Source organism: Myotis nattereri (genome assembly GCF_964212035.1).
Source record: "Myotis nattereri genome assembly, chromosome: 8".
Taxonomy (NCBI): domain Eukaryota; kingdom Metazoa; phylum Chordata; class Mammalia; order Chiroptera; family Vespertilionidae; genus Myotis; species Myotis nattereri.
In genome coordinates, this window is record NC_138083.1 from 34876098 (window position 1) to 34902049 (window position 25952).

At 56.3% G+C, this 25952-nt stretch overlaps 1 protein-coding gene across 1 annotated transcript; it reads left to right on the forward strand.

Annotated features, from left to right (window-relative positions):
• Positions 1–6986: 6986 nt before the first annotated feature.
• BPIFB3 (BPI fold containing family B member 3) lies at positions 6987–25595 on the forward strand (the record flags this gene model as incomplete). Its single annotated transcript, XM_081097715.1, has 16 exons — positions 6987–6999; positions 7468–7593; positions 8285–8441; positions 10609–10713; positions 11171–11311; positions 12719–12782; positions 14884–14944; positions 15679–15770; positions 15881–16060; positions 17176–17229; positions 20442–20612; positions 21727–21794; positions 23272–23314; positions 24058–24121; positions 24656–24732; positions 25566–25595. 16 exons carry the CDS (start codon positions 6987–6989, stop codon positions 25593–25595), a joined length of 1446 nt encoding a protein of 481 aa, XP_080953841.1.
• Positions 25596–25952: the final 357 nt, after the last annotated feature.

The following is a 25952-nucleotide window of genomic DNA, read 5'->3' on the forward strand; positions in this document are numbered from 1 at the left end:
CCAGGACAGGATTCAGCTGCCAATGCCCACACGCCACCATTGGCTGTGCACCGTGGAGGAGCCCCTGATTGGAGCCTGGCCCCCAGCACCACTGGCTGCTTCCTTCAGCAAGGAGTGAAGTGGGGAGGCCTGGGCTGGGGCCCTGGCAATAAACTGGAGAAAGGCCATTACAAACATCTAATGTTTTGACCTCGTTATTTGTAGCAAATCGACGTGTGGCTTTTCTTCCCCTTTGGTGGGTTTTGGGGTCTAAGACCAGCTTGGGGTCTGAGGGAAGCTGGTCACAGTCTTGGGGCAGGCCTGAGCATATGTGGAATACCTGCTGAATGTCATGCTCAGGGTTTTGCTTGTATCATCTCATTTAATACACAATAACCTGATAAGAAGAGGCACCATCGCCATCCCCACTTTACAGATGAGGAAACTAAGGCACAATGAGGCCAACTCCCTTGCCCAAGGTTACATAGTTTAGCAAATGGCAAAGCTCTCCCTACCCACCTTAGTTGCCTCCAAATCTTGGTAACTTGAGGATGGCTCTGTTCAGAGGGAGCCAATGACATAGCAGGCTCCCAGGCGTCCTGCCTACGTCACCTCCTTTAATCCTCACAAAGCAGTTGAGAGAGATGAGGACTGTCCTCATTTCACAGATGCAGAGACTAAGGCTCAGAGAAATGGAACAACTGGCCCAAGGCCACCTGGCAAGTCAGGAGACAGAGCTGGGGATTGGAATTCTGGAGCCAGTCTGCCTCAGTCCAAATCCTGGCTCTACCTGCTCACTGCTGTGTGCCCTGGGCAGTTCCCTTCACTCGGAGCCTCCGTTTCCTCACCTGTGAAATGGGGATAACGGTAGTACTGACTTCAGCAGGGTTTCATGCAGATTAAATGAATTAAATAATGAAAAGTGCTTAGCACCGGGCCTGGCACAAAGTAAGTGCTCGAGAAATGTTAGCCACAGGTAAGTGTTTGAGACCAAGAGGGATGTGAACAGGTGTGTCTATGCTGGAGTGGGGTGGGGGGTTGGGGGGGTGGGGGGTGGGGGTGGGGAACAGCTGTGCCAGACCAGGTGCCAGAATGTGCAGTTTTGAGCAGGTGTCAGTATACATGGCCTATGGATCCGGGTGGCCAGGGGCATCTGTGCAGATGCAGATGTCCAGCTGCAGATTTGTCCGTGAAAAGACCTCTGGTGTCTGTCCATGTCTGCGTGCGCCTGTGTCCCATGGTCATTTGTACGTTGACTGTGCTGAGGGTGTTTCCACGTCTCACAGCTGACATTCACGTGAGGCTCAGCTCCTGATATCTGTCCCTTCTGCCCCATCTCTTCCCTGGGATTGACACTGGTGCTGGCCTTTAAATTGACTCCTTTTACTAGTAAACAAATGTATGTTTACACATAATACAGTTAAATATACATTTTAAAATAAATGTATTCTAAATGGACCTGAAACTCAGTGTCATTTGCTAGAATGTAAAATAAATAAATAAATAAATAAATCCGTAAATTTGAAAAAAGGAATGGGCATGGGCCTTCCAGGATCCCTTGGGGCTGCAGTGCTGGAAATTACTGGAGTGGATGTCTGTGTGTTGGTGTGTGCATCTGTCAAAGTATCTCTGTGTGGGGGTGAGTCTCTGTAGGTGGGGCGTCTGAGTGGGTCTGGGGGGAAGGAGGGGTGTTGGGCACACACACACAGGTGTCTTGGGGGGCGCGGTATGACAGAGGCCTCGTCCGGAGGCCGTGATCCTGGAGCTCACGAGTCCTGGCAGGTCTGCCCTATCGCAGCCTGGCCCCGGCCCATGCTGCAGAGGAAGGAGGGCCCTTCCTCCCCTCTGGCCAGATGCCAGGGCCATCCCCCTGTCCCTCACCTTCAGCCCTAATCCCATACCTATCATTTTCCTGACCCTGGGACAATGGCAGCCTTGAGACAGGTCTGGCAGAGACAGACGCCTGGGTAATCCATGAGTGGCTGATGCCCGACATGGGACACGTGAGAGACACCCCCTTCACTCCCCACTTCACCCTTCGATGTCCGTACAGCACACTCCTGGCCACCGAAAGCCTCCCCACGACCTCCCAGGCTCAGTGCACAGATGGGGAAACCAAGGCACAGAGCTGCGAGAGTCCGGCGGCCTGGCTTCTCACCAGGGCCACATTGCTCTCTGAACCTGTGCTCCTAGCAGTAAAATGGGAGAGGGGTTGGATGCTCTGGCCTCCAATCTGATTTCAGCATCCTCTGAGCGTCAGTCACAAATTTACCCTGGGCAGAACATGGCAAGGGGAGCCCTGCCCTGTGACCTCACCCCTGGGGAGGCAGTGATGGAAGGTCTGTGCCCATGGGCACTGGTCACCTTCAAGATTCTCCCAACCTTAGATGAGGAAGTAGCAGCTTTGAGCGATGAAGTTACCGGCCCCCCAGGGCACAGGCACCTGTGGAGCTGGCACTAGGACCCTGTCTGCCTGAGTCCAAGTCTCCTTGCTCCGTCACATCCCTCAGCAGCGAAAGCATCCTCCTCCTTTAAAGAAACCGAGGGCCAGACGGGCTGTGTCTGGCTCAAGGTCTTTGATCCGGGGACCACGCTATCACACCCGCGGGGCCTGCCAGGCAGCCCACACCTGGAAAGACAAAGACAACACAACATCCCCGGCATCTGTGTCCACACCCGTCATCACCCACCCTTCTCCCTTCCCAGCCCACTCTCAGCTCAGGTACCCCAGGAAGGCCTCCCGGGGTGGATCTTGCTGTTGTCGGAGTTTCTCTGGCACCCTTGGCACCCTCCCTTGATGCTCTAAAGTCCATTTCCAGGATGCCTGTTCTCACAGCCAGCTAGTCAGGTGAGGGTGGGCACCTTTAATATAAGCCCATTTTGCAGATGGGGAAACTGTGGCTCTGCCAGGAAGTCACTCAATAGTGGGTAACAGTCAAGATTTGAACCCAGGAATTTTGGCTCCGGAGCCTTCTCTCTAGAAGCTAATGCCCAGGGTGTTTCTCCTCATCGAGTCCCTTTCCTGCTCTAGTCCCTTCCGTGGCTGCCCAGCACCCTCACTAGGGTTCTGGAAAGGTCTCCATCAGATTGCTCTAGTGCAGTGGTTCTCAACCTTCTGGCCCTTTAAATACAGTTCCTCATGTTGTGACCCAACCATAAAATTATTTTCGTTGCTACTTCATAACTGTAATGTTGCTACTGTTATGAATCGTCATGTAAATATCTGATATGCAGGATGGTCTTAGGCGACCCCTGTGAAAGGGTCGTTCGACCACCAAAGGGGTCGCGACCCACAGGTTGAGAACCGCTGCTAGCGGTTTGTTAAACGTGGCAGTTCCTAGGCCCTCTATCCTTGGCCTGTTGAGTTAGGGTTGCACAGATGTGTATTTTATGAATTCCTTTGCATGGCCAAGCCCAATCCCTGACTCGCCTTAGGTGCCCGAGGAGACTTGCCTGGGGAGCGGGAAAGAATTGGGGAAGACAAGCTGATCAGAAACTAGGTAGCATCTCCCGCCCTTTCAAGAGGCTCGGCTGATGGGTGTTAAGCCAGTGGCCTGGCTGGACTCCTGTGTGACCTCGGAGCAGTGGCTGCCCCTTGCAGAGTTCTGGTTCCTGAGTGTAAGATGGGGAGATATGACATTGCTGACTCCACAGGTGATTGTGGTGACTAGACGCATTCACAGGCATCCGTGCCTTGTAGACAGTAAGTGCTCAATAACTGCTGGGTGCTAACTTTCCCTCCTCCTCCCGCAAACCAATGCCTTAAAAATACCCAGCGCTGGCGAGGATGTGGGGCAGGGGAGGCTCTCCAGGCTGCCGGTGGAGTCCCGATGGCGCTTGCGGAGCCCTGGCAGTGCCTGGGGAGGCGGAACCTGAGCGCGCACCACGACGACCCAGCAGCCCCGCTCCTGGCTCAGCACCCGGAGAAATAAATAAAAATATATGTCCACAGAAAGATTTGACAATATTCATCACAGCCAACAACGGGCAGCCCAGGCGCCTCTGGACAGGAGCACGGATAGCACGCTGGTGTGCTCACGCAGTGCAGTGGCATATACAGCACCGAAGAACGAGTCATTATCCCACACACGCGAATGAATTTCATGGACAGTGAGTGTGAGGGAAGCACACACAGGAGGGCCCGTAGGTGCCGCTCCATTCTGTGACCCTCAGGAGCGTCCTGGGCTCGCCTGCTGTGTGAGCGGCCGGGGCAATGGCGACCCTTGGTGGACAGTGACTTGGGGGGACACCAGGCGGTTCTGGAGGGCTCGGGCTGTGAAAGTTCGTCCCGCTGTACACTTGTGATCAGGGCCCTTCTCTGTATGTGCTTTATGTTTTAATTAAAATTTATTTAAAAAAAAATGTATGTGGGTTTAGTAACCTGACTCGGTTTCTAAAGTCATTGGGATGAGCGGTGCATGGTTAGGGGTTCCGAGGTTCGGAGGTGGACCAGGCTGATGCCATGGCACCTCCCCGTCTCACCAGGCAGGAGAAGGGCCCACAGACACCCAGAAACACCGTTACAGCCTGGCATGTCACAGGGAGAGAAAATCCCAGAGGGCTGTGGGATCACAGCCAGCGTGGGGATGAGGAGGGCTTCCTGGAGGAGGGGATACCCGAGCCAGTACCTGCAGAAGAATTGCCAATAACAGCTGAAGTCTGTAAGTCTGAACAGTAACCTGCAGGGCCTGTCACTTCCTTGATTCCATGTCCCGCACTCCCCTCCACCACACAGGCCCCCCCCAGGGTTCCTGGACACATGGCCTCAGAGCCTTGGTACTGCTGTCCGGCTTTCCCCCAGCAGCTGCCTGGCCCATTCCCTCTCCTCCTGCTCCAATCTGAGGCCTCCCCTGACCACTTCGTGAGAACTGCACCCTCCCTACTTTATTTCTGTCACCAGCCTCTGATGTACGGTTTCATGTGCTTATCTTCCCCTCCAGAGCTGTGTTGTCCAATGCCATGGTCAGTGCCCATACGAGGCAACTGAGCGCTTGAAATGTGGCAAGTCCACATTTGCTGCCCTGTCAGTGATTTCACAGACTTAGCATGAGAGAAAAAAAAGTAGATTATCACATTGGTAGTTCTATATTGATTAAATGTTAAATAATATTTTGGGTTAAATAAGCTATATTACTAAAATTAATTTACTTGATGTGTTGTTTTTTTACCTTTAAAAAAAGGTGGCTACTAGTAAAAAATTATTTTTAATCTATTTTTATTGATTTCAGAGAAGAAGCGAGAGGGAGAGAGAGATAGAAACATCAATGATGAGAGAGAATCATTGATTGGCTGCCTCCTGCACACCTCCTACTGGGGATCGAGCCCACAACCCAGGCATGTGCCCTTGACTGGAATTGAACCCAGGACCCCTCAGTCCTTAGGCCGATGCTCTATCCACTGAGCCAAACCACCTAGGGCATAGAACAATTTTTAATTGTGTTGTATTGTTACTGGTCATCTCCTCCAGTGCAGGGATTTGTCCCTTTTGTTTACAGTGGTATCCCTGGCACCTAGCAAACAGTAGGAGCTCTATAAATGCTTGCTGCAGAATGAATGAATTTCTCTCCACCATCATCTGCACCAGCCTCAGGAAGGGAACAGAGCAGCTTTCTCTGGAGCTTGGGGAACACTCGGCCTTGGGGATGGAAGAGGAAGGGGGCTGGTGCCTCTCCCCTAGTTGGTCCAGAGTTCCTCTCTCCAGGCCCCAGGGCCATCTCTAGGCCAGGCCTGGGGTAGGGGCAGCAAAGGGGCAGGAAACCCAGCAGCCTTAAGCTCTTTCCTTCCCTCCCTGGCCTTAGCTGGGGTAGGTGGGGAGGCAGGGTAGACTGTGTGCCACAGGATGGCCCTTGGGACCCTGAGGGGAGACCCTATAGTGGGCTGAATGTTCACCCCCCAGCTCTTGGGGGAGGATGGTGCCTCTGCAGCCCCAGGGCACCAACCCCAGCTCCCCAGCTCCCCTTTCTCACTCCTCCAGAAGGAAGGCTTAGCCGGGCCCGCAGGGAAAACCGCAATTTGCTTCTGACATGACACATTGACGGGTTCCTGGCGGCTGTGCCCCTTTGTGTCTCCAGAGCCCTTGTGGGCATATAAGGGCCTCCCCCAGGCCTGAGAGGGTAGAGGAGCTGACAGGAGGCTGGGGACCCCACCCACCCTTCGTGGAGCTGCAGGAGCGGGTAAGGCAGCCTGTGACAGCCCTGTCCTTGTGCAGCTCCCCACCCATTGACCCTCTGACCAGCCTGGTGTCCCAGCTGAATAGCAGGCACAGAGAGAATTCACCATAGGAGGGCCCTGGGGTACCTGGAGGTAAAGCCCATTTTACTGATGGGAATACTGGGGCCTAGAGAGGGGCAAAGGCAGGGACGGGAGGGCTGAAGGGCACCCATTTTTCTCTGAGCCACCTGGCTTCCCATGGTGGGAATCTTCCCTTCTGTGAGCTTACAGAGCGCCACGATGGGACTAGTCCTGGGGAAGCAGGCAGACACTGCCGAGATGCCTGCTGGCCCTGATGTGTCCCTATGAACCTCTGTGCAAATGGCGCCAGGGCAAACTCTGGGCAAGTGAGGTGGGGCTGGATTTCGTCCCTCTCGCCCCTCAACAGGCACCGTCTCCAGCACACAACCATGCCTGGAGGCCCGGACACATCCTGCCCTCTGGGAGCTTACAAGGCAAACAAGGGCACAAGCACCAAGCTTAGCTACAAATTGTGATAAGCGCCTAAAAACAAACATTCAGGGCGAGGCTCAGTGACAGAGGGGCCTCTTCAGACAAGGTTAAGGGGGTGACATGCATTCGGAACCTGAAGGGTGAGGAGTCAGCCATGCACAGAATCAGAGGAAGAGCCTTCCTCTGAGAGGGAACAGCCTGTGCAAAGGCCCTGGGGTGGGAAGGAGCTTGTCATGTTGAAGACCAAGGAGGTCTAAGAGGCAGGCAGGGACCTGGTGGGTACTGGGAAGGAGCCTGTGTTCTATCGCAAGAGCAGCAGGGAGTGGGGTTTAGGGGGGGGCGACATGGGGACGGAAGGTAGGTGACTGAGGGGCAGGTATGGAACTCCATAAAGAGTAACGCTCCTCTAGGAAACTAGAAAGCTAGCCAGGCTCTCATTTCCCATCCCATTTCTTCCTTTGACATCATTCGGGATGGAGGCAGGAGGGGAGAGAAAGGAGACATTTTAAGTCACATAGACTTGGGCTCAGATTCTGGCCCTGTCACTCATTAGCTCTGTGACCTCAGTTTCCCCATCTCTGAAATGAGATCCTGTGAGGCAGAGGCTGGAAAGCGCCCTGAGGACTGTAGCGTGCACTGAGGCTGTACGGTGGGTGCACATGTTAGCGCGGTTTGCGTTTGGACGGAGAGGGCTTTTCTGGGAGTGAAGCTGGCCTTGAACTGTGCCCGGCCAGCGGAAGGGCACCAGGTTGGTGGTGGGGCACAGGGAGGGGAAAGGCTTGGGCATGAGGAGGGCCTCAGAGTTCCTGCTTCTGCCCCTGCCAGGTGTGCTGCCGACAACGTTGGGCATGTGGTCCCTGCTCCTGCTCTGGGGTCTGGCGACTCCATGCCAGGGGCTGCTTGAGACGGTGGGCACACTCGCTCGGATTGACAAGGATGAACTTGGCAAAGGTGAGCCCGCAATGACAGTTGTGAGGGGTGCAGCGGCAGTGCAAATGACCCCATCCTTGTGCTTGGAGCGTCCGCTTTCAGGAACAGAGGGAACAGGTTGCGGTTCTCAACTGCTGAGAGAATTCAGGGACCTAAAGGTTTGCTCGCAGACTCTGAGTGGTTAGCTCACTTTCTTCTGAGAGGGGGCCTGGCTGATCTGGCCTGAGGCCCTGTGGGGCTGCATCAGCCTCAGGGACGCGGACGAGTGGGGTTGAGGCGGTCAAGGGGAGGGTGCTGGCCGTCCCACGTTGCTGGGGCGTGGGAGCATTTTGTGTTCCCACTGCCCAGGGTGACAGTCTCATGGGCAGTAGAGCAGTCCTGAATAGAAAATGCTTCAGGGAGGCCCCCCCACCTGCCCCAACCTCCACAAGGTGGTCCCTCTGTCCTGCCCTGCTCACAGTCTGCACACAGTCAGGCTAGGGGTGCCCAGGAGGAGCAGAGGTTGCCTTCTCCATCTTGATCAAGCCCTGGTGGCTGTGTGCTCCCTTCTTTGCTCTGTCCTCCTACCAGGGGGCCCAGGGTCAGGAGCCCTAGTCGTACTATTGGCACCAAATCTGATTTGCTGTGTGACTTTGGGCAAGTCTCTGCCCCTCTCTGGGCCCTGGTTTCCCCATTTGTAAAAGGAACCTATCTCTCCCCACCCTCTCTGCAGCCATCCAGAACTCGCTGGTCGGGGGGCCCATCCTGCAGAATGTGCTGGGGTCGGTCACATCAGTGAACCAGGGCCTCCTGGGCTCCGGAGGGCTGCTTGGAGGAGGCGGCCTGCTGGGCTACGGAGGGGTGTTTGGTGTTGTGGAGGAGCTGTCCGGGTGAGTCACCGCAGCATGGCTTCCTGACGGCCCACCTACTGTGTAGCCTCCAGTGAGGCTGGTCTTTTCTTTCGTTCAGGGAATAGAGGAGAGATTGTGTTTCTTTAATTTATTGGCAGGCAGTGGGGGTGATACGGGGAGCCCCGAGTAGGGAGTCCCAGGACCCGAGTAGGAAAATAAAGAGTCTACGGCACGTCAGGCCAGACAGGAAGGGCAGCAAGCCCCTGGGGTTGAGTGTTCCAGCTCTGGGGTCGAATCCAGTTACTCACTGTGTGACCTGGGCAAGTTGCTCAGTCCTCTGGGCTAGTCCAGGCCCCTGCATGGCTCCCTCTCTCTTCTTCAGGCGTCTGCTCTGAACAGCCCGGCCCTGCCTAGCCCTTCATTGTCCCCTTCTTTCCTTCAAGTTCTCCGGGGAACCTATTGCTCCCTTGCACCCCATATATTTCACTGGTTTTTCCTGTCTCCCCTGCTGGATTTATACCCCAGGAAAGGCGGACTTTTGCCTGACTTGATTATTGCTATGCCCTCAGTATCAGAAATAGTGCTTCACACATAATTAATGCTAAAAATACTTTTGAATGAATGAAATCACATAATAAGTAATGTTTATAACTTAAGACCACCTAGCCAGGGTTTTCTGGTGCCTGGCACTGTGCTAATCACTGTAAATGAATTATCCCACGGAATCCAGAGGTAGGACTGTTATCAATCGCATTTAACAGGTAAGGAGATCGAGGGCCTGGGCAGTGAAAGGACCTGTTCAAGCTCACCCAGCTGGGGAGTGTGGCAGTGGGGGCGGGGGGTGGGGACCGGATCTGGGTGTTTAATCACAGCCCACACTGCCTGCCCAAAGCAGGGGGGAACCAGCCCAGGGCTGGTAGTGAATCACGGGAAGGTCAAAGGACAGCCCCCAGACTGAAGGCGGAAGGCCAGGAGGCAGGTATGGGGAAGAGTCGCTGTGCAGGAGGAAACGGGTCGCTGGGGGAAGAAGAGGGAATGGATGTGCACCTCCCCAAACAGCAAATGTCTAGAAAGGGAGCGGTAAGGGCTGACATGGATGTTGCTTGAGGACTACTGTGTGTCACTGTGGTCGGTATTGTCAATATCCCCATTTTACAGATGAGGAAACTGAGGCACACAGCAACAATGCGATTTGCCCAAGGTCACACAGTCAGTTAGGAGTAGAGCTGGGACTTGAACTGTTGCCTTCTATTGGCTGCACTAGACCAGCTTTGCATGGGGTCATTGCCAGGAAAGTGAATTAATGTGTGTCAAGGAGCTAAATAGAGGTTTCCATACACTAAATGCTCAATAAATATTAACTATTTTTTATTATTAATAGATCTAGTCCTCTTCCCTCCCCCCCCGCCCCCCCACTCCCAACTGTAGAATCCCCCTTGGGTGTGGACCTGAGGCTTCAAACATGAAACAGACATAGCCCTTGTCTCAAAGAGTCCCCAGTAGGAGGCAGAGCCCAACAATGATGATCTTGTAAGCATCTTGTGATCTTGTGATGGAGGCAGCCCAGGAAGCACGTGGAGACTGGTGCCGAGGAGGGCGTTTGCCTGAGTCAGAGATGCAGGGAGGGGGGCTTCCTGGAGGAGGGGATGCCCAGCTGAAACCGGCAGAGTCGAGAGGTCAGCTAAGCGAAGGGGGAGGTGGAATGGAAGGAGAGTCAAGAGAAGAGTCAGAGAGCAGGAACAATCTGGGCAAAGTCCGAGAGGACAGAGAACTATGAACTGTGGGAGCTGTGTTTGGGAACCCACTTGGGTTGCACGCTGTGACCCAGGGTATGGGAGTGGAGGGACAAAGATCCAGGCCAGCGACGGAGCCGGGACTGAGGCCATGGAGGGTGAAGAGAACCCTTTAATTCACGGAGCCTCCGACGATGATGATGATGCTGCATTTGCTGGGCATGTGCTGTGCCAGCCTTGGCACCTACATTAGCTCACTGCCTGCGACATCCCTATGAGGCGGGCACCAGTGCTATTGTCCCGCGCCATAGATGAAGAAACTGAAGCCCAGGTGGCTGGGCCCACATTTGGATTTATGGCTTAGGAGTGGGGTGGGAGACACACGTAAGAGGGCCTGTAGGCCCCTCCTGGTCTGGGGTGCCCCAGGCACTGAGAGGCTGGCACGGGGGGCCCTCCCCCCGATTCCATCCCAGGCTGAAGGTCGAGGAGCTCACACTGCCACAGGTGTCGCTGAAGCTGCTGCCGGGGTTTGGGGTGCAGCTGAGCCTGCACACCAAGGTGGGCCTGGAAGGCTCCGGGTGAGTGTGCCCCTGGGAACCTCTACCCTATCGCTCCCCACCCCATGCCACTGCCCACTGGGGATCCCTCTCCTACTGCCCCCCATACCCACTCCAGTGCCCCCTATTTTCCCCACTCTAGCTCCTTTCCAAGAGACTCCTACACTACTGTTCCCTTCTTGGATCCCACCCATTACCCCTCCCCATGGACCTCCATCCCACTGACCCCCAGGGGCTGCCCCTTCATGCTCCCTGGAGACCCTACCCCATTGTTCGGAGCTCACTGAAGAGATGGGGGATGTGCAAGATGGGGGACCTACAGGAAGGCGGGGGTGAGAGGAGGACAAGGGGACCAGGTCACTTGCAAGGCCACCCACTTCGCTCATCAGGGTCCGAGCCGGGGTGGGCGTGGTTAAGGAGGACCCTAGTGGGTGGGGGCCTAGAGGCCTGGCCACACCCCCAGCATCCCGTCTCGCAGGACCCTGGGGGGCCTCCTGCAGCTGGCCGCCGAGGTGAACGTGTCGTCGCGTGTGGCCGTGGGCATGAGCTCGCGGGGCACGCCCATCCTCATCCTCAAGCGCTGCAGCACGCTCCTGGGCCACATCACCCTGCTCTCAGGGTGAGTCCGCAGGCTGCGCCCATGCGCACTGGCATCTCTGGATCTCTCCGGAGCCTGAGCTCACCCAGCCGCCAGCCTTCCTGCCCCCACCCTTCCCCCCCACCACGAGTCCCTCCGCGGACAGGGACCCCGGCTCAGCCCACAGCTTGAACCACCCACCCCTGGGTGTCCCCCTTCTCTGGCCCTGAGATCCTGCTGTCCCCTCTCCCACATGGAGCAGGGCCTTCTGCGGTCCCCTCCATCCGATCTGCCAGCGTCTCAGCGCCTGCTGTCCTCACCCCAGAGATCCAGCTCTATCCCTGACCTGCTGTGTGACCCTCAGGGCAACCCCCTCCCCAGCCTGGGCCTCATTGTCCCCATCTGTATAAGGAGGACCTGTGTTTGATGACCTGGAAGGCTCTGGCACTTCACATTTGTCTCTTGCCACAGCCGTTGAGGCGCAGTGGCCCTCCCGACACTGTGTGGAATAATCACTCCCGGAGACAGCTGAGGCCCAGGGAGGGCGAGGGGCGTGCCCAAGGTCACACACCAGATTGAGGCAGGGAGGGAGGTGGGCTGGTCTCTGGAATTAGGTCCCAGGCTTTCCCAGGGCTCTGCACCCACCCTCGGGGGCACCTGCCTCCTCCCCGGCCTCACACTTCGTGTCTCCCCATTAGTGTCTACATGCCAGGCCTAATCGCACACCCCACCCCGTCTTTGTTGGGTGGCCCTGAGCAGCGATGGGTAATCAGACAGCTCTGTCTTAGCTCCCAGGAGTCGGGTGGGCCAGGGTTGCTCCTGTCTCCAGAAGGGACCTAATAAGGGGATTCCAGAGAGGGTCTTTGGGGTCCTAAAATCCCATTGGCTTCCGGCTGCTCCAGTGGGCTATGGGGGCCTTGGAGGGAAGGGAGCCCAGGGTGGTGCTGGTGTCCTGTGGTTGTGGTTCTGTGGTTGTCACCCCTCCCTCTGTGCCCCTATAATCTTTAAACAGACCTTCTCATCCACAGACCACCCTCTCCTTCCTTCCTTCCTTCCTTCCTTCCTTCCTTCCTTCCTTCCTTCCTTCCTTCCTTCCTCAAACACTCATTCATTTAACAAATATTTATTGAATCCGCACTCGAAGCCGGGTGCTGCTCTAGGTTCAAATGTCACCTTATGTACAAATGCTGGAGGAGACAAAAGGAACCGATGTTTATTGAGCAGACTGTGTACCTGATGCGTAGACACTCATATTTAATCTTGGCAGCAACAGCTCTGCGAGGCAGGCACTGTGCAAACGGGGAAACGGAAATCCTCCCCTGGGCCTCATGGTGAGGCAGAGCCAAGATCTAAACCCCATCTCCAAAGTCCCAGCCAGCGCCCTGCCCGTGGCCCAGGTTGGCACTGTCCCGTGTGATGGCCACACTCTCGGGCTTCTCGCTCTCCCAGGCTGCTGCCCACACCGCTCCTGGGGCTCGCGGAACAGACACTCTTCAAGGTGCTGCCGGGACTGGTGAGTGTGGGGGCCGCGGGCCAGGCGTGCCCCTGTGCCCGGCGGGGCCCCTCCTCCCCTGGCTTTGCGTAAATCTGGGCGCCAGGCAGGATTAGGCTGTTCGTCCCTTCCACGCCCACCAGGTAATCCATCCTGCCCGCCCACACCTGCTCAAGTGCCGCCTGTGAGTCTCTGTGTGTATGGGGGGTGAGGGGGGCGGGGGAGGAACTGGCACAATCCGTCCCCAGACCTCTGAATCCTAAATTTATAGCTTCAGAGGGCCTGACTCTCCTGCTCCCAAATTCATGTCCCTTTCTTTAAAAAAAAAAAAAATATTCTATTGATTTTTTTACAGAGAGGAAGGGAGAGGGATAGAGAGTTAGAAACATCAATCAGCTGCCTCCTGCACACCTCCCACTGGGGATGTGCCCACATGTACATGACCTTGACCGGAATCAAACCTGGGACCTTTCAGTCCGCAGGCCGATGCTCTATCCACTGAGCCAAACTGGTCAGGGCCTCATGTCCCTTTCTTATCCCCTGCTCTGTCTTTGCCACCTGTATTATTATTGCCTTTAAACTTTGCTTTAAACTCGCTTTGAATTAAACTTGGGTCGCTCAGTGACTTTTCAACTGAGCCCTGCGCTTGGCATATATGTTCAGAAAATTACAGACATGTATATCAATACTTCATAAGAGAAACACATTATAGCTACACTAGCTCCCGGATGCTTGCCCATGGCCGGCCCCAGCCATCCTGGCTTCTAGGGGACACGAGCCACACTTGGGAAAAGGTGGTCTGGCCGAAGGCCCATTACATTGAGGCCACAGCAGGCAGGGCTGCTGGGCTCACACAGCCAGCATGGGGCAGTCCGGCCCCCTGAAGCCCAGCCCTGGCAGCACCTCTCTTGTGAGTCCTTGTGAAGGGCACCTGTGGAGGGAGCCAGGGATGGGCGCTGAGGTTGGCAAAACTGCCCTGGACTTGGAGGAGCCAATCGGAAAGTAGCTCAGGGGGAGAAGGGAAGCTCCCAGCAGCAAGGACCCCAACCAGGCCCATCTCCGGTGGATTTCGACAAGGGGGGCTGCACTTAAACCGTGACCCCTCACTAGGGTCTCTGGGACACTGGCTGCAACACAGGATATGTGTGACTCAGAGTGGCTTTAAAAACAAGAGCTAATTGCTGGCATTTAGAGATTGGAGATTTCTTCTAACGATCCGATTTCTGGCATCTCTTGTGCAATCAGTCACCCTGGCCGCACGGTACCTCCTTCCCGCAGGTCGCACGGCTGGCGCCACGGGGCGGCTCCCCCACCCATCATAGCCCCTTGGATGTCCTCGCAGTTCTGTGACATGCCTGACTCCAGGGGCCCTGGAGGTTGAGGTCCCAGGGTTTAAATGAAGAGGTAGCCCTCCCGTCCCCTTGAGAACAGCTGTGACCTTGGGCAGTCCGCCATTCTTCTCCGGCCACAGATGTGGAATGAAGGGGCTGGGCTGTGTCACCTGAGGTTCCTGCTCAGGTGGACTCGGGTTCTGTGATTCGCAGACTCGGGATTCTGCAAGCCGAACCACCTGCTCCCTGTTCGCACAGCACAGGGGTTTTCAGAAACACGCTGGCACCATCCATCCCCAGACCTCTGAGTCCTAACTTTATGCAGTGAATGTGGTGTATGTAGAGCCTGGCCCGAGCCTGGCTCTCTGGTTGGAGGGTGGTGGAATCTTCTTGGGGGTCCATGGGCTAGGTCTCCCGGGGTCCAGCTGGAAGACAGCAGGGACCTGAGACCTCAGAGGGAACAGCTGCCTTTGCCCCCTCAGGGCAGGGCCTGGTCCACACACCCTGACTGGCCTCTGAAGTATGTCTCCCTGTTCCCCCAGCATCCTTCGGGGTTTTCTGAGGGGCCCATGTAACTGGCCCTCCCCATCACCCACTCCACCCTCCCAACACGTCAAGCTCCAGCCCCTCCCCTGCCTCCGCGTGTCCCCCCACCCTTTACATTCTGCCTTGCCTTGGTCCCTGGGATAGCAGATGTTATGGCAAAACATGCATAGAAAATGCAGCGGTCCCCTGTGCCAGGCTGGGCCCCACTCTTATTTCCCTGTAACACCCGTCTCCTCTGGACACAGCTGTGCCCCGTGGTGGACAGTGTGCTGAGCGTGGTGAATGAGCTCCTCGGGGCTGTGCTGAGTAAGTTGGGGCCCAACCCTCTCCTTGGCACCTTCTACCCCCTCCCATTACCTGAAAGGGTGGCGGTACCATGGCAAGAGGAAGGGGCAGGATTCTGGGACCTTCCACTTCCTCCTCAGGCGGGTGAGGCCGCAACTTTGAGGAGCCCTCATGGGGGTGTGGGCTGAGGCTGGTCCAGCAGGATGGGGGACTCATAGCCCCCCTAGCTCTTCCTCTGCTGGGGGCTTCAGGCACCTGTGGTGTCCAGCATGGTCAGAAACATGAGGCAGATACTATTATTATCTGGACAGACAAGATGACAGGCCCAGGGAGCTCAAGTAAGAAACCCAAGGCCCACAGCCACAGCGGCCACCTGTCTCCTTGAGCCTATGGAGACATGGACCGATGCCTTTTGTGTGCACAGATGGGCTTTGACAAGTGTAAACAGGTGTGGCCAGGGTAAGGCCAGGAAAGCTGGGGCAGATGTGTCTGTACGTGGCGGCAGGTGAGAGAGGCAGGGCCGCAGTGTGGCCAGTGGCACCAGCTCTGGGGAACGGGAGTCCTGGCGTGGTTTCTGTGGCCCTGGGCTGGTGACTTCTGTCCAAGCCTGAGATTTTATCTGTATAATGAGGATGACGGCGGTGCCCAGGCAAACACTTAGTAGAGCGCTATGCGCTCAGGAAATGGAAGTCGGGCCTGTTATTTTGGGGGGCTTGGCTCATGGGGTCTTCCTCCCTCCTCCTCTCCCCACGCAGGCCTGGTGCCCTTGAGGCCTCTTGGGTCTGTGGAATTCACTCTGGCCACACTGCCTCTCATCTCTAACCAGTACATAGAGCTGGACATCAATGTGAGTCGGAAGGCCTTGCCCACTGCTGAGGGTCGGGGAGGAGATGCTGGGTCAAAGCCACGTGGGTGAGCAGCCCCGAGAGCCTCCCATGCCGTCTCCTCCCCCTGCAGTCCGTTGTGAAGAGTGTAGCTGGTGACGTCATCGACTTCCCCAAGCCCCCCAAACCCATCAAGGTGCCTCCCAAGGAGGACCACACGTCCCAGGTGATCGTGCCTCTGTACCTCTTCAGCACCATATTTGGGCTCCTGCAGACCAACGGTGCCCTTGACATAGACATCACCCCTGAGCTGGTGAGTGTGGCACCCTCCCCTGCTGAGCCCTGGAAATGCCAATGACCCAGTCACATCATCCCTGATCAGCCTAAACGAGCCCCTTCCTGTGTAATTGGACAGTGAGACACATTTATAACACGCACATGTCCACTCTTGTTGTGGCAAACATCGCTAATGGACAATGGCCCTCCGACTGGCTAAATCTCAATGGGACTTCTGAGTCCTTCCTTCCAGGGAGTTACTTTCAGTTATTCAGAACTGGCATGTGACATCCTGGCATCAGAGGACCCCTTTCCGAGTCAAGAGCCCATTTTACACTGAAGTGTGACTGACGAACATTGCTAGTGCTTTCTCAAGAGCAGATCTGAGTCGGAGAGAGGAAAAGCAGGGTTAGACTACTCCAAGGTCACGCGGACACTTGTTTTGAAGCCTCTGAGACCTCTCTGCTTCCATCTGGCTCCTTGCACCTCGCAGATGTCTGGAAGGCTCACCCCTCGAAGCCGCATCCAGAGGCATTTTCTCAGCCTTAGCCCTCTCCAGAGGCAGTGAGCTCTAAGCCACCTGTCCCCATGCCCTCCCCCACCTCCTGCCTCCACCTGCAGCTCAGGCCCTAGGGAGCACTTCCTGCATGTAGGGTCCAGAGAGCACTGGAACAGGCTCCTGAGCTCCGCGGCAGGCGTCTTCTTGCTGGAGGGAGATGGCAGTCCTAGCCAGGCCGACTCTGAGCGTGAAGAGTCTGGGAGTCGCCAGATCCCTGGGCCTGCAGATTGTGAGCTCTGGCAGAGGGGTTTGAAGGTTCTGGAATTAGCCTGCCCCGGTCAAATCCTGGTGCCGCCGCTTACCAGCTTATGAGTCTAGAGAGGAGCCTCAAGTTCCCCACTCATAAAATGAGAGTAATCAGAGCGCCCACCTCTTTGAGCTGTTGTAAATGTGAAACGAGCAAAGACATGTGCTTGGCATGTAGTGAGCACTCAGTGATCATGGGCCACTGGAAGGAGCATGAGTGTAGAGATGTGTATGTGATTGGTGGGCAGAGGTGGGGCAGGATGTGGACAAAACCGCCTTGTGTGTGCTGGGGGATCCCTGTCCTGTGTCTGCGTTCACCATGTCCTCTCATTTGGTCTTGGGCCCAGGTTCCCAGCAATGTCCCAATGACAACCACAGACCTGACAGCTTTGGTCCCCGAGGTGAGTGACCCTTCTGATGACCTTGATCACTGCAGCACTTCCCTGGTGAGCCTGAACAGACTCCAGAATTTTTTTTTAACACATTTCTCCAGAGAGCTGTCATTGAATGTTGAATCTAAATTCACACTAACGTGTGAATGGCTAACATTGTAGCCTTTCTTGATAGCAGAGTGGAAAGGACCAGGTTTTAATTGCCCCAGAAGTCAAGTAGGCATTTACCCTATGGCTGTTCCTTTTCTATCAAGGAGAAGACAGAAGATTCTTTTCAGGCAGCTGAGTCCCCTCCCTCCTGCTGCCTTTATTCATTCATCTTAGCTTGGTCTCCTCTGTCCCATGAGAGAAGATTCAGGGCACTGGCCTTGTGTGTGTGTGTGTGTGTGTGGGGGGGGGCGGGACGGGGAGGGGCGGGGGAGAGGCAGGGAGAAGAGAAAGGAGAAGATTCAGGGAGGACATAAGTACAAAACTGCAGGGCCTGACCTCAGCTTTCCTGTTCATCCAGCTGGGGCTGGACCAGATACTTTCCAGCTGTGCGAATCTGAATTCATCCTGAAGTTGAAATACTACTACAAGGTCCTTACATAGCAGATTCTGACAGAGGTTGGGAAGATGTCCACAAGACCTGGGTTTCTGCCAGGGAGGATGGAGAGGGAAGCTGAGTTTGGGGACACAGAAAAACTCTGTGAATCCTTGAAGTGGGTGGTTCAAATCAGCCTTAGTGAGCATGGTTAGAAGCTTTAGCTAAAGGGCCTCGGAGTCCCAGGCAAGGGATGAGATTGGGGCTAGACATTCAGAAGCACTTCCTGAGGGCAGGAGTCATGAATGGTGGAGAGGGACTTGGGGGAGGTGCAGGTGGCAGGAGCTGGGACCCATGGATGCAGCAAGCTGGGCCATGTCCCTCCAGCCCGGGGAACCTGGAGCCTTTGTTCTCCAGTTGCCAGCTTTGCCATGTCAGAACCCAGAGCCCTAGCTCCAAGTCTGGGTCCATGGCTTTAGAATCTGAGGGCACATGAGGGTGGAATCGGTAGTTCCCTGTCTGTCCGATCCTGCAACTCTGGGAGTTGGGTTTGAGGAATTGGTCCCCAGAGTCTGGCATTCAAGTGACTCCAAGCTTCCGTGACTCTAGTTTACAGCGCTTCTATAATTCCATGATGTCGTGATGGTGACACTCAGGATTTCCTGATTGTGTGATTCGGTCAGTCAGTCAACCAACGTTCACTGAGCACCTACTACGTACCAGGCCTTGCGCCAGGTGCTGGGAATCCAGAGGTGGCAAAGGTGAAAAGTAGACAAAAGTCCCTGTGCTCCAGGAGCTGCCATTCTGATGGGGCTGACAGACCTTGGACAAATGAATGGAGAGAATGGAATGGTCCAAGCCGATGAGGAGCGAGGGATGGTGCTCCTAAACAGGGTGCTCTGCAAGCCTCCCTGAAGGGGTGCCGTTGGAGCACGAGGCTGAAGGAGGTGAGGGCGGGGACCGTGCAGGTGTCTGGGGAAGACATTTCCAGGCAGGACGAACAGCAAGTGCATAGGCCCTGAGGTGGGTGCGTGCCTGTCAGGTGAGAGGAACAGCTAAGTAGCTGGTGAGTCTGGAGATGAGAGAATGAGGGGACCGGTGGTGGGGTGAGATGGAGAGGGGGGCATGAGGGGACCGGTGGTGGGGGTGAGATGGAGATGAGAGAATGAGGAGACCGGTGGTGGGGGTGAGATGGAGAGGGGGGCATGAAGGGACCGGTGGTGGGGGTGAGATGGAGAGGGGGGCATGAGGGGACCGGTGGTGGGGGTGAGATGGATGGAGGGCATGAGGGGACCGGTGGTGGGGGTGAGATGGATGGAGGGCATGAGGGGACCGGTGGTGGGGGTGAGATGGATGGAGGGCATGAGGGGACCGGTGGTGGGGGTGAGATGGATGGAGGGCATGAGGGGACCGGTGGTGGGGGTGAGATGGAGATGAGAGAATGAGGGGACCGGTGGTGGGGGTGAGATGGATGGAGGGCATGAGGGGACCGGTGGTGGGGTGAGATGGATGGAGGGCATGAGGGGACCGGTGGTGGGGGTGAGATGGAGATGAGAGAATGAGGGGACCGGTGGTGGGGGTGAGATGGAGATGAGAGAATGAGGGGACCGGTGGTGGGGGTGAGATGGATGGAGGGCATGAGGGGACCGGTGGTGGGGGTGAGATGGAGATGAGAGAATGAGGGGACCGGTGGTGGGGGTGAGATGGATGGAGGGCATGAGGGGACCGGTGGTGGGGTGAGATGGAGAGGGGGGCATGAGGGTACCGGTGGTGGGGGTGAGATGGAGAGGGGGGCATGAGGGTACCGGTAGTGGGGGTGAGATGGATGGAGGGCATGAGGGGACCGGTGGTGGGGATGAGATGGATGGAGGGCATGAGGGGACCGGTGGTGGGGGTGAGATGGATGGAGGGCATGAGGGGACCGGTGGTGGGGGTGAGATGGATGGAGGGCATGAGGGGACCGGTGGTGGGGGTGAGATGGATGGAGGGCATGAGGGGACCGGTGGTCGGGGTGAGATGGATGGAGGGCATGAGGGGACCGGTGGTGGGGGTGAGATGGATGGAGGGCATGAGGGGACCGGTGGTGGGGGTGAGATGGATGGAGGGCATGAGGGGACCGGTGGTGGGGGTGAGATGGATGGAGGGCATGAGGGGACCGGTGGTCGGGGTGAGATGGATGGAGGGCATGAGGGGACCGGTGGTCGGGGTGAGATGGATGGAGGGCATGAGGGGACCGGTGGTCGGGGTGAGATGGATGGAGGGCATGAGGGGACCGGTGGTCGGGGTGAGATGGATGGAGGGCATGAGGGGACCGGTGGTCGGGGTGAGATGGAGAGGGGGGCATGAGGGGACCGGTGGTGGGGGTGAGATGGAGAGGGGGGCATGAGGGGACCGGTGGTGGGGGTGAGATGGATGGAGGGCAGAGGAGGGATCATGCAGGCCCGGTGGGCCTCGGGGACTTTGAGTCTGAGTGAGACAAGAGTCTGATTCCCTTGTTCCATGGGTTGGTGGTGTCTCCCCTGTGACTGTCATTCTCAGGGAGGCTGAGACCACGGTTCAGTCCGTAGCCTCAGCACCCAGCATGGTGCCTGGTGCGTGGTAGGTGCTCAGTGGGTGCTTGTGGACTGTTGAGTCGCTGGCTGACTCTATCAGTGGGGCATCGAAGCTGCCTCAGGCCCTGCCCCCTGCCTCTCTCCAGGTCCTGGGGAAGGTGCCCCCGGGCCAGCAGCTCCTGCTCAGGCTGCAGGTGAGGGAAGCTCCCGCGGTCACACTCCAGAAAAAGAAGGCCGCAGTCTCCATCGCAGCTAACATCCACGTGCTGCCCCACCGCCCTGCAGGGACGCCGGCAGCCCTCTTGGAGCTGAATGGGGTGAGTGGCTAAGGGATGGGAGCCGGGCGCTGGGTTCTGAGCAGGCTGACCCTTTCCAGGCCCCTGGGGGGTTGCCTTCCCCCGATTTCAGGGTGGCACAGCGCAGGAAGCCCCTCTCCTTTATTGTCACCGTCTGAGCTAAGACCCAAGTGCCCACTTAGACTCCCTCATCGCACATCTGACCGGGCCAAGGCCTGTCCAGTCTGCTCCCTCAGGATTTCAGGAATGATTCCCCATATCCCCATCCTCTCTGTGCTCAGGTATCTCTTGGGTGACTCTCTGACTTCTTCCTGGCCCCCCACCTCCAGTCTGCTCCTCTCCACCGCAGCTCTACTAGTTTTCCCACACACATCTGGGCAGAGGCAGGTCCCTCCCCTGCTCACTCTCTGCCCTGGCTGCCCATGGCCTAGCACCATTCCACACCCCCTGCCTCATCCTCTGCCTTTTACTCAGGGCTGCCAGTCCCACCTCCCTGCCTTTGTGTGTGCAGGCACCACCACCTGCAGTACCGTCTCTCTCCTTCTCTAGGCTAATGCCTCATCTTCCAACATTCAGCTCCGGTGTCACCTCATTGGACACCCCCCTTTGCCCCCCTGCAGGCTGGTCTGAGGGTCTCCCCAAGCTTCTACAAGCCCAAAGCTTCCTCTTGTACAAACGGATTACGGTCAGTTATTGGTTTTTAATCCTCACCTGTGGGGAGAGAGAGAGAGAAAGAGGGAGAGAGAGAGAGAGAGAGAGAGAGAGAGAGAGATATTAATGTGAGAGAGAAACATCTTGCCTACTGTATATGCCCCAACTGGGGACCAAACCCACAATCTAGGTATGTGCCCTGACTGGGAATTGAACCCACAACCTTTTGGTGTTTGGGGTGATGCGCCAATCACCTGAGCCACCTGGCCGGCCAGATACCCCTTCAGTTTTAATACTCCAGTTCTCGAATACCAGAACCTTCAAGTTACCTCCTCATAGCCCAGCATGGATCCTAACACACAGTAGGGCCTCAGTAAGGGTTAATGGAAGTAACAGTGGAGATTCACCTGTTGGCTAAGGTAGACCTGTCCTCAAGTTCCTTCTTTCTAATTCAGAGTAACCTCTGCCTGCTTTCCCTCTGCAGGTTATGACTTTAAATGCCCAGCTGGCTCCCTCGGCTACCAAGCTGCACCTCTCCCTGTCTCTGGAACGGTAACATGAGATCCTGGGCCTTGTCTTTAGGACCAAGAATAAGGGACCTACAGGAACCTCCTTCCATTTATCAGGCACCAGCTAAGTTGCAGGAGATTTACCAGCATCTTGGTTGCCTCCAGCACCTGCTGGGGCAGGGATGGTGTCAGCCCATTTTACAGATGGCACCGGGGGCTCAGAGAAGTGGGGTCCAGAGCAGGCTTCTTCCACAGCCCCGCCCAGAACCTGGCCCTGGAGATACACCTACTGCCAGGATATGGAGTCCAAACTCCTGAGTTATCAGCCCCAGAGTCTGGCCAAAGAGATAACGGTGCTGGAATATTATAAAACGCTTCGTTATTCAGGTGGACTCGTTATTTCTCTAGTTTCTCCACCCCTGTGGGAACTAGGCCTCATGGTGATGGTGATGATGGCAATCCTTCCTCATGGGAATGGCCCTTTACCATTTGCAAAGCCCAGGCTGGCACAGTGGGCTGTCCCTGGAAGCAGGTCTGCAATCGGGGCCTCCGTTCTCCAGGCTCAGTGCTCTCACTGTGGCCTGTGGCCGGGTGCCTCTCTGTCCCTTCCCTGGATTTGGAACTTTCCCAGGGTCTCTGAGATCTGCCCATTCTGGCCCATAGGCACCCAGTGCTTACTTGACCCCATTTGAGTGTCCCTTGCAGGCCCCTGAGGCTGCATACAGATGCCCCTGAGGCTGCATACAGATGCCCCCGAGGCTGCATACAGATGCCCCTGAGGCTGCATACAGATGCCCCCGAGGCTGCATACAGATGCCCCTGAGGCTGCATACAGATGCCCCCGAGGCTGCATACAGATGCCCCTGAGGCTGCATACAGATGCCCCCGAGGCTGCATACAGATGCCCCTGAGGCTGCATACAGATGCCCCCGAGGCTGCATACAGATGCCCCTGAGGCTGCATACAGATGCCCCTTGCAAGGCTCCACTGCTGCCCCATTTCTAACCTCGCCTGCTGCCTGAGTTCGTCTGCCCTTCCTGGTGGCAGTTCACGTCTCAGCCCTTCAGGAGATAGAGCTCTGTGGCCAGGCTCTGGCTGTGGACCTGCGTTTGGCCAGCTGCGATCCACTAGTGGCTTGCGGCCTTTAGTGTGCCTGCTGGATACAAGCACCCTATGTCCAGTGCTCAGTCTATGGAGAGCCACTCTTTAGAGAGGTCCACCCACTCGCCCAGAGTCAAACAACTGGGAGTCAGACTGAGGCTCCAAGACCACGGAGTTGGAGGTGGTGGTCATGATATCTCAGAAGGAGGTTAGATCCCTTCAGGTCCATTTTACAGGTGGGAAAACTGAGTCTCTGAGTTAAGGCTGGATAGAGACAGAGTTGGGCCTTAACCCTGTTTTCTGATGCTGGAGAGCTAGGGGTGGGGCAGGCTGTGGGGTGGGGTGGGGTGGGGCAGAGCACTGTCAGCAGGTGTTGGGGTGGAGGCTGGGACCCCCAACATCTCTCTTCTCTCCAACAGGCTCAGTGTCAAGCTGGCCTCTTCCTTTGTCCACCCCTTTGATGTAAGTTCCTCGAGGGTGAGCAGCTTGGCAGTGGGGAGCGTCTTCTAGTGGGGCTGGACAGGAGGTGGGATGAGGCATGGGCCAGGTGACTGACCTGGCCTCAGTCTGAGTCTTCCCCAAGCCAGAGTGGACAAACATCAGGGCGTGTGTGTGTGATCACCTGAGGACAGTGCATCTGAATCTCATGACCTATCAATGTCTTGGAACCTGACAAAGTCATAAATTTCCAGAATCCCACAAAGGTTCAAAATTCTGGAACTTCACACAAGTAATAAGGCTCCTGAACTCAGAAAGTTCTAATATTGCAGAGCCCCACAGAGCCCTTAGTTTTTTGCTTCTCACAGAGTTCTGTGGTTCTGGAATCTCATGATCGTCTAGGTTCTAGAACATTCTACGGGTTCTTAAGTTGGTAGGAACCTGAGATCAGACCACACAGAGTCTACTGGGGCTGGGTACCTTCTCCTTTCTTTCTTTCTCAGGCACAGGCCGCCCTCCAGGCTCCACAGAGCCCTCCTCCAGGCAGGCAGCTCTTCGAAGCTCATGGGGCCCAGGTGAAGCTGTCCTAACTCAGTCCCCTGAGGGGTCACTGGTAGACATTCCGCCCCACGGGCCTGTGCCCACTAGGAGCTGTGTCCCCAGGCGTGGGGGAGGCTGGGGCAGCTGGACCCTGGACTTCCCTCCCTGGGGAGGAGCGCGCGGCTCCCTGTGAAGCCACCTCCCGCCCTCCCTAACCTCTGTTGCAGGTGGCCCATTTAGAAGAGTGGCTCAGCGATGTGGTCCGGGCGGCGTACGTGCCGAAGCTCAACGGTATGGGTGGCCTTCGCTGTCGTTTCGGACACGAGGGGTGTCTGAGCTTGGGTCCGCCAAATCTATTGCCTCTTTCCTTGTTCTGAGAGACACGGAGGTTGGAGAGGGGTGGATGCCCATTTCTAAGATGCAGAAATTGAGGCACCAATTATTTCCATTTACACAACACTGACCAGCATCTACATCCCACCAGACTCTGGGCCCCAAGAGCTATCTGACCTGGGCCCTCTCCTCAAGCTCACAATCCAGAGGGAAGTGCTCATATAAGCAGGTGCTTAGAATATATGGCCCCGAATGTGCAAGGGGCTGACAGAACCTCAAGGAGGCTCTGCTGAGGGGCCACTGATGATAGTACAGCAAAGGGGCATTTTCATTTGGGTTTAGTAGGACAAGTAGGAGTCTGCCAATAAGAAAAACGGAGTCCCCAGGCAGAGAAATGGCTGGCTTAAGGGAAGTGGTGGGAGAAGGTCAGCAGGTCCTGCCCTGCCCCCCTCCCCCCACATAGCTTTGCTTTCAACCCTTTCCTCTTCACAGTGGACCTGGATGTTGGTATCCCCCTGCCCAAGGTTCTCAATGTCGATTTTGCCCACGCGGTCCTGGAAGTCATCGAGGTGAGTGTCCCGTGCAGGTGTGGTCTAGCTGGGCCTTACGCGTGTTTGTGCAGAGCCTTGCTTGGACCTCATTAGGGGGTGCTCTGCTCATCACCTGGTCTGCCCAGGCACCGTTTTCCCAATTGCTCAGGGAATTCCAAATGACTGAGCTTGGGAATGGCAAACAGATGGCACAAGTGCTGCCGCTCCTTCCTTCCTAGCCCATGGCAGGCATTGCCAGTCAATCAGAGTTCTTTCCTGGTCAGTTAGACCCATGTGTGGCCTCTAGGGTGGGATCTCAGATTCACTCACAGGATGGCAGTTCCCTTGGCCCAGGGGTGGCAGACACATGTGCTGTCCCTCCTTGTCCTGTGCCTGTGGCAGGCATGGCTAACAAATCATGACACTTTTCTTGTTGACTATAGACATAGCCTCACAATCCTTTTTCAACCCAGCACAACTTTGAGTTTTGGAGCAGTTCTGGGAGGTAGACAGAGCAGAGAGTTTTGGACCCATTTCTCAGATGAGAACCAAGGCTGAGGGAGGTCAAATTTCTGGTCCAAGTTCAACACAGTAAGTTCATGGATAAATGGCGCTTGAACTTGGGTCTTTTAAGTCATAAAGTCAGTAAGTCAGTGACCTCTCTCATGCTGGATGTCACTTACTAATCATTCATTTATTTGTTCCTTCGTTCACTTAATGAGTGCCTGCTGTGTGCCAGGTCCAGTGCTAACCTCGGGTCATGGGCGGGCACAGACATGGATGCAGAGACCGGGGTGGAGGTGGGAGGGCAGGGCAGGTGTGCTGGGCACAGGGACTCAGAGAGCCTAACCAAGAACCGTTGCTCCTTGCAGAATGCTGTTGTGCTGACGGTGGCATCCTGAGCTGAGAGATGGCCACTACCCCTCCCTGTTGACTGCCAAAGTCCTGCCGACCTGCATACTCTGCCTCGGTTTCCCTCCCAGTCTCAGCCTGTGCCAGTGACTGTATAGCTGTCCCTTATCCGCCCAGGCCCACCCAGGCGCTCTGGCCCTGCAGCTGTGCCCCGGCCTGGGTGGGGACTGCAGGGCTGGCCACAGGATTCTGCTTCAGAGAGAGCTCTGGGGCCACCGTGGCCAGTCCCTGGCTTTCAATAAACTGTCTGTTTCAGCATCTCCTGGCTAGTCTGTTCCCAGGCCCACAAAGGCCACCTTGGCCTCTGCCTCTGGTGCCTTCCTGCGCTCCAGGCAGGGATTCCTGGG